The sequence below is a fragment of the Penaeus vannamei genome, chromosome 39 (assembly GCF_042767895.1).
Source record: "Penaeus vannamei isolate JL-2024 chromosome 39, ASM4276789v1, whole genome shotgun sequence".
Lineage (NCBI taxonomy): Eukaryota > Metazoa > Arthropoda > Malacostraca > Decapoda > Penaeidae > Penaeus > Penaeus vannamei.
In genome coordinates this window covers 21,754,443-21,764,442 of record NC_091587.1, presented here as the reverse complement: position 1 = coordinate 21,764,442, position 10,000 = coordinate 21,754,443, and the positions used below count along the sequence as shown (strand labels likewise).

The 10,000-nt window shown below is 35.5% G+C and overlaps 1 protein-coding gene across 5 annotated transcripts in view; it reads right to left on the bottom strand.

Annotated features, from left to right (window-relative positions):
- Window positions 1-10,000, bottom strand: part of LOC113805719 (dendritic arbor reduction protein 1-like) — a 27,444-nt gene that overhangs the window by 15,553 nt on the left and 1,891 nt on the right. For 3 of the 5 annotated variants that reach the window (XM_070117014.1, XM_070117013.1, XM_027356772.2), the window contains 3 exons: window positions 1,023-1,090; window positions 316-801; window positions 1-109 (listed from right to left, as the gene is read on the bottom strand). The exon at window positions 1-109 is cut by the window's left edge and continues 728 nt beyond it. In XM_070117014.1, coding sequence (XP_069973115.1) covers window positions 1-109; window positions 316-801; window positions 1,023-1,082 — 655 coding nt within the window. In that variant the 5' untranslated portion in view covers window positions 1,083-1,090. Of the gene's footprint in view, window positions 110-315; window positions 802-1,022; window positions 1,091-3,260; window positions 3,331-10,000 lie in introns of all 5 variants that reach the window. The other 2 variants (XM_070117012.1, XM_070117011.1) reach the window with 1 other exon arrangement.

Below are 10,000 nucleotides of genomic sequence, written 5' to 3'. Positions count from 1 at the left end.
GCAGAGAGGTCGGATGAGGTGGAGGAAGCTGTGAAGAAGACATATATGGCGTGAAGCCTCCTCCAATGGAATAACCTCCACCCTGCGGCCTTCCAGGGGACAAAGGAACCTGAAACAAAATAAGCAGAAAATTTATAATATTAGTTTGGTTTCACAAGAATTGTAGTGACTCTTTTTAAAGAAATTAACGTAGAAGTAGCTGAAGAAATTTCAGCCTTATTTAACAGTCTTAGTTTCTTTTCTCAAACTCAATGCCTTTTCATTATCCTTTACAATCACTACAAATTGCAGATTTTATTGTTTCTCATAACTTACGGGTTCATGATGGTAGTAATTTTGTGGCACATGCTGTTGCTGGCTGGACTGTGGGGGTTGGCTTCGCTGGTGCTGGTGATGACTATGGTGTAGGATGGGGTGTGGCGAATGGAGGTGCTGCGAGGGATGAATAGGGTGCTGGTGGTGTGTGAGCAGCAAGGGCGATGGAAGAGAGTTTTGGTGGCCCGTCAGCTCCAACACTCCTCCTCTGCCGTCCCCCTGACTGGAGGCATGGGTATTGAAGGGGGCGGAAGAGGTTGACGAGGAGAAGGAAGGTGATGAGGAATAGGAAGACGTTGTGGAGAAAGATGATGCTGAGGACGCCGGAGTCCGCGATGAGGAGGGAGTTGTGGTGGAGGAGGCGTTGGTAAAGGTGTTGGAGAATGCCGTGGACAATGCTTCGTCATCCTCCCCTACGAAGTCCATCATCACACTGGGGTCACTCTGTAACATCGATGCCTCTACTATCCCTAGGTCATCATGACCCTTTTATGGCAAGAAAAGAAGGAGGAGGAAGGACACATTAGTATTACAGAACATTCATATCTAATTTTAGAACTCAATGTCAATGCCTATGAGAAAGTGTACTGAATCAACAATAACACTTGAAGGAAGGAAGGAAGGCAGGAAAGAAAAAAAAAAAAAAAAAAATGAATTTTTTCAAACATAATTCGGCAAATACATATCACAAAAAATAAAACACTTACTATTAGACCAATGATTTGCGATTCTCCCTCCAGCACCCCCCCATCCGGCAATGCCTCCATGACCACACCTGTAAAAACGGAAGGGCATCAAAGGTAAAAAATGTGAAACATTGAAAAGATCACTGCAGTTCCCATTCCTAAATGATAACTAACCTATTTAGAGTCATGTATTGGAACTTTATAGGTATATAGGGTATCTTTTTACAAGCCAGAATGATATACTTATATCTATGTGTATACATATATGTACACATGTTCGTATATGTGTTGCAACACATTAAGGGGGCCGTTAAGCTCTAGAACAAAGTTTGTTAATTATGATCAGATTTCCTAGATTTTTTTAATATATTATTTATACATACACTAAGATTTACTACACCAAGTTTCATATCATTTGGTTAATAAACAATGAATTTATTTTTTTAGAAATAAGTTTTTGAAAAATCACAAATTTTTGCATTTCACACTTATTGATTGGCTGAACTTCCTAAAAAAAATACCACATATACTCTACAACAATGCCTAAATCTTGTACATACGGATTTTGCAATTTCCTCTTAGTTTAGTGGGAATTATGAAGATAAAATATAATATATGGACTTATATAACCTAAAATGAAAATTGCTTCATACGAAGTAGTTATGGAGAAACATTAAAAAATGTTAACAAAGGTGTAGTTTTGAGGTATTAGGCTTTGAAGTTGATTTTTTTTTGTTTTTTTTTACTTCTGATCTCTGCATCAATCTTGACGCATTATATGGTACTCGCATGGTGTTCTGAAATGTAGCTGGTACCTGGTCCACCATGATGCTCCCCTTAAACTACACAAAAACATTTATAACTAATCAATTCTTATTTTTTGGCTGAGAATAGTCATTTGGTATAGTAACTCAGAGATAAGCATGCACTCACTCCTGAATGTTGATGAAAAACTAGCTTCTTAAGTGGCTACTAAGACAATGAGCAAGTTCCCAATGGCTCTCCACCCTTCCAGACCATCACTCAAATCAGCTAAACTCTGATAAAAAAGGATTTCAATGGAAATTCATCTGTATTCTACATACATAGAAGATCCCAAGCTGTCATATCCCCTTTAGTTTGGGACCTTTGTCCATTTCAACCTGGGATAAACATTTAAAATGTATGCTATGGTGAAAATTTTGCTTGGGGAGCATTTCTAGATGATATATGAGCATTCTGAGCCCAGACTATCCCTCCACCCCTAGGTACCATGTACTCCCTTAAAACCACTCCACTTACTACCACTGTTACTGTTCTTAATGATAACAATATTGTCCCCTAAGTAATGTCTAAACAAGAAAACTCTATAGCAATATTACAACTAACAAATAGAGAATAATAACAAAGTAACTGCTAAATTCACTGGGAACATCAAATGACATTGTTGAATTTATTGAGAGCATCAAACAAGAAATATTTGATGCTGATTTTATCAAGACCACAAACAAGAAAATTAATGCAGTCATGTTGAAAGCATAACACTGGTCGATAACGTACCAAGTCAAAACTGACAAGGATAAGTATACTGTCTGCATAATTTCAAACCAACCAATGCAAAAAATTCAATAAGATGAAAGAAGCTAAGGTTCATGTTAGCAAAGTGGTGTTAATTTTTAAGGTATGTGTGATAGCAACAATTTGTGATAGCAATAATTCATGACAGCAAAATGTATGTCGGCACAGACTAAGGTAAACCACAAAGATATTCAATTAAAGCGTGAGATTAATTATGAATTCATCTCTAGCTGTTAGAGTAAATATTGACAATAATCATAATCAACCTATTAATGCCATGTACATGCACTGTCAACTGTAGTTTTGATTTGTGAACATTTTTACTCACAGATGCCTCCAGAAAGGCTTGCCTTGGGGCTAATGTGAACTCACTTGATTTAACTATCGAGTTCCCCAGATTTTTTTTTTCTAATGCTATCAATGTCAATGTTATTATCATTATTACTGACATAATTATCAAAGCATTACTAACATTGATCATCATCTCATGAAAAAATTTGGTTGAGGGCCGGGTAACCGGAATATGCCGTCATGGAAAATTTTCACTCAGGAATATGCCGTCATGGAAAATATTCACTGAGGGCCTGGGTAATGGTAATAACTTATTACTAGCGCACAAAGCCTTTGGAGGGTGATTAGGCTCAGTGACTATTTAGGAAGGGGCTTTTGCATTATTTCCACAAGTAAATAATTGGAACCTACCATCCATGAGCCATGACTGAAAGAGTGCCGGCTCCAGGGAGGAAACAATTTCCATGCATAGATCCTATATCTGCACACCATGATCAATGGCGCATGGCATAATATGGAAAATGAATATTACAAATATATTACAGAATTACAAGAATAACAAAAAGTTTATATTTACATTATAATTATATCCATATCTACATTTATATCTATATTCATATCTATATTCATATCTACATTCATATCTATATCTATATCTATCTGGTTGAGAAAAAGGTATGACAACAAACATACAGGGTTGTGATGGTAGTGTACAAAATCAAACTAGGTCATGATGAAAAAGTCAGATGAACCCCAACCAAGAGAAATGGTATGGTGAGTATCTATTACGGTCTTGATAGAGCACATCAAATGTCAAACATAGATCTTTGAATATAGAAAAAAAAGAGCAAAAAATGTTCATGTAGGAAAAGACAATAGCATTGCAAAGGGGAAGCAAGGACTCTTGACACCATACATGAGTGTTTACAGAGAGTCACCATTCAAATAGGCCCGGATATTGGGCCACAGCTAGGTGCCCAGATCAAATGATTTAATAATAAAGTCTTCTTTTTTCCAGAAATCAAGAAAAAGGATAAACAGGTGCGATGGGTAGAACTAGTAACTGACACACTGGGCTAAGCATTTGTGGAACCATCTACAAGGAAACAAAATTCATAAGCTAAAGTGCAATCCTAGTATCAAGAGGTTAAAAATGATTATAACAGTACTAAATAACAAAGATAATAACAATTATCAGAAAATTAAATAACTATAAACAAAATAAACAAATCATCATATGTTAGTATAAAAATCAACATCTGCCGATTTGTAAAATTATTGAAAGTTTCTTCCTATCATATTTTAGGCAATGAGTATCATTACCATCAACTCTATTCCACTCAAATACAACACCAAAGATATAAAACTTCCTGTGCTAAAAATGCAGTCATGATACATGCTGCTTCCTATACTGCATGAAGCATACTGAATCTAAATTAGTTAATTCTGGTGCAGTATGGTGTATATCACGTATCCTAATCCCAATCTTCTTCCCTTCTCCCTATTACTCTTTGTCAAAATGTAATTTTATATCATATTAACATTGGATAGATTATCATCTTTTTATCATGACACAAATGAATATGCATAAATATGTGTCTCAAGATTTTATATGACAAACACATGTTTTACTACTTTGTATGCTTTACATTTTCACATTTGCATTTTTGTTTTTATCTTTTTTTAATTCTTTACTCACAAGGGCATAAGATGAGGCAACTTTCTATCTGCTTTGGTATTCTACTGTGTCAGATGCTTTCAACATGACATTCCATTCTCTGGGCCATAAAATTTGAAAGATCTATCCCTGCTTTGGGTGAATCTTGAAATAAGGCTTTAATTCTGGTTCAGGGAATTAGACAGGCTGAAGAAATGGGGTCAGAAGGGTTAATTGGTACTATGATTTCATATCTTTCCATCTCACTTTCTTTCCTTCTGTCTTGCTTTATGTTGTTATTATGGGTGTCTTCTGTACGTGCCATAAAAGTTAATCCAGTATTAAAGTTTAATCCAGATCTCTAGTGCGCATGCGCATTGGCAGCGTCCAGGATTAACTTTTAATACACCTCTAGACCAGGCTTTAATATTAAGCTCGTTCTTTAATCCTGCACATGCACAGAAGGGACAAGTTAATCCCACCAATCATGTACTGTTACGTCACGTGCCTGTCATGGACTTCACGGATGCCATCACTTGAGTTGCCATTCAGGGCTATTTTCGGCAATAACATTGTCTTAGAATTTTTATACTAAGTATTTATTATGAAAATGAAATTATATATATTTACACAAATAATCAAATATTCTGATAAAGGAAATAACTTATGGCAATGAATATAAAAACCAATATAATCCCACGAGGAATCTTTGAAGTTCAGAGGCTGCGGGCATGGAACTCATATTTCCAGGTTAGTGAAACAAAAATTATATGGTGAAGGTCATACAAGTTGACGGTTTAAATCAAATATGAACCAGCCTTTTAAAGAAGAATTATGTGCTGAGTTTTCTCAACTACTTTACTACAAAATTAACAAGTATACTTTTCTATGGACCTCCTGAACAGCATCCTGAAGAAAACATGTTTCCCTCCTCCAAAACGATTCAACGCAGCAAAGAGCTGTCCGAGGATATTGCGCGATGGATATTAATTGGTGAATCATTTTTGTACTTGCGTGTCATTGAAATAAAGATTGGTTTTATAGTTGTTACAGCAGTTTCGTTACCATTTTACCATAATAATTATAAGATCGTTATCATGAAAGAAAATAGAATATTTCATTAATAATCATGTTTCCTTTATAAGTAAGCCTACTTGTGCCTCGTTATTATCATATGAAGATCAAACTGCACCTTGAGTGACTGACTACAACTTTCTAAAACAATCACCTTTTCTCCAATCTATAAAGAGGAATATCAGTTGTCAGAAAAATCTTTTAACAATGCAGTGTCTAAATGCAAATTGCAAGGTTTATTTATCAAAGTAAATTTTATATCAGACTGCAAATCTTTAGGTAATATCTTTAAAACTGTCTTCTATATCATATGCGAAGGGACATGCAGGGTGAATGTTGAACAGATACCTTTTGGATGATTTTGTTACTTATTTACATATGTGAGTGCATGACTTGCTCCAAACGCTACCCTACACAGCATGCAACAGTTATGTGTGAAGAGCAACATTGCACAGAAATGTTTCAAAATACCGTAATTTTTTCAGCAATAAAAAGACAACATACCTCAGCTCCCACCCTTTAGATTTGTAAAACCTATTCCGACACACCCAGAAATACAAGACCAGGATCTTCACACCAACAGCAGAGGGCAGAACCATCACTATATCACAGACCAGGAACATCATAAAAATGGATAGAAATTTAAAGAGACAGGCCATTAACGTAAGATTCCAAACAAATCATATTTGAAACAGATAATCTTGAGGAAATGTGTTCAGAAAATAGTGGTACGACCTTTCCTACTTTAACATGATGCTAGTTTTCAATTTTGGGAACATTGGGAGGCATAAAAAATTGATTAATAATATGAATAAGTTTTTAATGCCTTGTTTTCAATCATGTAGGTGGTGGTCTTCAGAAGCATCTGAGAAGTTTATATTATTAGTTACAGAACATTTTAAACTATTAGGAGGCAAAGCAGTGCAGAGATAAAAAAGGCATAAGATAATTAGCATTATGAAAACTTTAGTAAGAGTCTCAGTTTCACAAAATACACATTAAATATAATAGATATTTTGAAACCTAAGAGATGTCTAAAATAGTTTCTTAAATATGATTACCAAAAAGATGACATTATAAAACAAAAGAAAGAAAAAAAAAATGAAATCTCCCCAAAAGAGTAAATTTCACGCGCGACATTTCTCTTCTCTCCGACATGTTTACATGATAGGTGGTGATAGAATAGTGAGGACGCCAGTATTTACGGAACATTATTGTCGCGCTGTCTGGCAGCAGAGAGTGTCGTCTTCAGTACGGACACGGTGGATTAGGATTAAACTAAATACAGTATTAAGAGTTAAGGACGCTACAGAAGACGCCCTATGTCTCACCATTACAGTTTTCTTCAGTAGATACAGAACATGAAATCACAATATTCAGCATTTCACAGTCACCTCTCTAAAACCATGAGGATCAGATCTCTTGACAGAGGATATAGACCTTGTCTGGGGTAATGTGTCAGCCATGTATAAGTAGGCATGACATAAAATAAAAATAAAAATTCCTCAAGGCGTCAAGCCTACCCTGGAAATTTCCGCAGAAATGTTTTGGGAAATATAAACTTAAAATGAAATTACCGTATGCATAAGAGAGGTACTATATTGCTAACCAATAAAATCTATGAAAAACAAAAATTTAAAACATATGGAACTATAGCAATAAAGGCTGTAGTGCATGATATAGTACAAAGGAGACTAATTTCACTTACACTGTAATAACTAAACTACATTGTGATATAGTATACAACTGGTGTTTAAAGTTAACATCTTGACTACCACACCCTTCTCATGTACCCTTCTATTAACTTTTTGCTTCTTTCTATCTGACTGACTCAAATCCTTTGGTTAGTGGCCATTAACATGGGTTGTTGACAGGCATTGTTTGTGCTCATCACATTCAATAGTTTGCAGGCAGCATAAGGCAATATTAGCTTTTATTTTGATATCAAAATGTAAAGGTTTACCTTCACTTTAGGTGTTATTGCCTAAAAGTTTCACCATAGAAATGATGCTACTGTCAATGAAAAATAAGCTCTGTCTAGTGAGCCAACGGCGTGAGAATGGTTGTGATGTGATACCACCTGCTATTTGGTCCAAAACAGCCATGGCATGCAAGTACATGCCACCTGGTGGCATAGGGTAAATATAAGAGAGTCTAGTTGATTACACTATCTATCAGTATGAAAATGGAGACACTACTGTATAGTGGTAGCATGACCACTTGGGGAACAAAATAATTTGTAGCTTGTTTTACAATTACTCTATTAACTAATTTAATAAATTTCAATGTATTTCCTGTCTGAACGAGGGGCAAAATATAAATGTAAAGTAAGGGTCGAAGTAAGCCACAAAAATAGAAGTTAACCCCTATGATCCAGATGACGTTACAGTCCCGTCATAGAAAAATCTGGGTCGGGGGGCTGGGTGACACACACATGCCATCACTGGGCAAAATGGCCGTGACATACCCGGTTTCAGAGGGTTAATAAAGCCAGAACAAAATGTTTGTGAAACAAGAGCATGTGAAAGTAGTATGACTACACCTCTCCTTCCCATTTCAATTTTTGAAACAATCTTAGAAAAATCCGAACACATACCCCCTAACACACAATCACACAAACAACCACACATTTGCTTACTTTAACACACACTTTCTCTTGTAACTATTAGTAAGATTATAAATAAAGCTTAAGCTATCACACAAGGCCATCAGTTAACTTCCTAGCAGTCTCCATTCTCATCTACCGAGCACACACATTTGATACATCACCAGCTCCAGTGTGAAACATGGAAACACCAAAAGAGCTTTTCCCAGAAAATTTACTCCAGAAAACCAAATTAGAAAGCATTTGTCATATGAACAACAGTATATAAGAAGGAATAGCAATGTCTCTCATTTCCATGTTGGTGAGTATAGTTTTAAGAAGGTAACTGCTCAGATTTGGAACTACTCCCTGTAGTCTGCAAGCATATGTAAGGGTGTAAAATATGCAATATATGATGAATTACTGTGATTCAGGCTCCAGTCAAAATTCTTGACCTCTAGTATTTAGAAAGAAAGAGCTTGAAATGGTTTCTGATGTGATAACTAATCTCAGAGAGGTCTAAAAAATTTATCTTGTCAACATATATATGGTGGAGGTTTTCTGTAACACACCTTTTGCCACCAATCACTGTAGATATGAATAGGTTCCTCTTCAAGGAAGTAGTATCCTCCAAAGAGATGGTGCTCTCCTAGCTATGGCTCATGGATGGTATACTCCACCCTTATTTACCAGTGGAAAAAAAAACCTTCCTAAACATCCACTGGTATAAGCTCCCTCCATTAGCTTTGTGCACTCAAGTTGAGATGTCTCCATCAACTGCCACTTTGCACCAATATTTCTTCCTGCCATCAAGGCCCTCAGCCAAATTTTTCCATGATGAGAAGTTTCAGGTCTCCCACCCCACTGCCAAAATTTTTCTGTTATAAAACATCCCTGTCATTCACACACAACATGTTATGATATACCTCCTGGTATATCACTGGCATATTACAATTCATATATCTGGTTTTATAAATGTATCAAAATAGACATTTCATCATTTTACAACACAATAAAAAGGATTCTATATGTATTTCATTAACATACTCATAGGCAATCTGTTCCAATCTTGATTCATATGCAAAGGTAACAGTGATAGCTTTGTAGGCTTGCCACACTACTGATGCTTAATGTATTTGAGATTTAAGAGATGTATAAAATTTAGCTTTTCAAATACCTACAACCACATAAGGCTTGCTGAAAACTGAAAAATACATGCCATTTCTACAGTTGGGCAGACAGACAAGCTGGATAGTCTGACGTTTTTAGAGGCTAAGCTATTACTGCAGTTTCCCTTCATCCGTGCAGTCATATTCTAAACAATAACTCTTACTTTCCTTATAAAAAAAAAAAAAATCCTAAACAAGTTGTCAGACATAGAGCATTTCAAAATCATCCTCCCACTCGGACTCATAAAATCACAAACAAACACGTCATAAGGTTGGCTAGCTGTAATGCACATTCTTGAATTACACATCCTGATGATTTCTTCTATATATTCTTAGGAAATGTATATCAATATCTCAATATAGACTATAATGAACTGAAAGGACTATCATCTTCAAGCTTTATTTTTATTTTCATTTTTTTTCATTGATATTTCTATAAATTTCTTACAAATGCATGAGACTAAAATAAGGAATTATCAATTATTATCCCTTGGTTTTAAAATGCTGTTGGCAAGTATAGAAAAAACTAAAGCTTTATTAAAGCAGTAATTCCCTAATATCTAAGATTCAAATTATATTCCTGTAGTATAGTTGTTGCCTCATATTCAAAGCCCTTTTAATGGACTACTCTAACTCCATTAATAATAGAATAATACAGCCTTTGGTC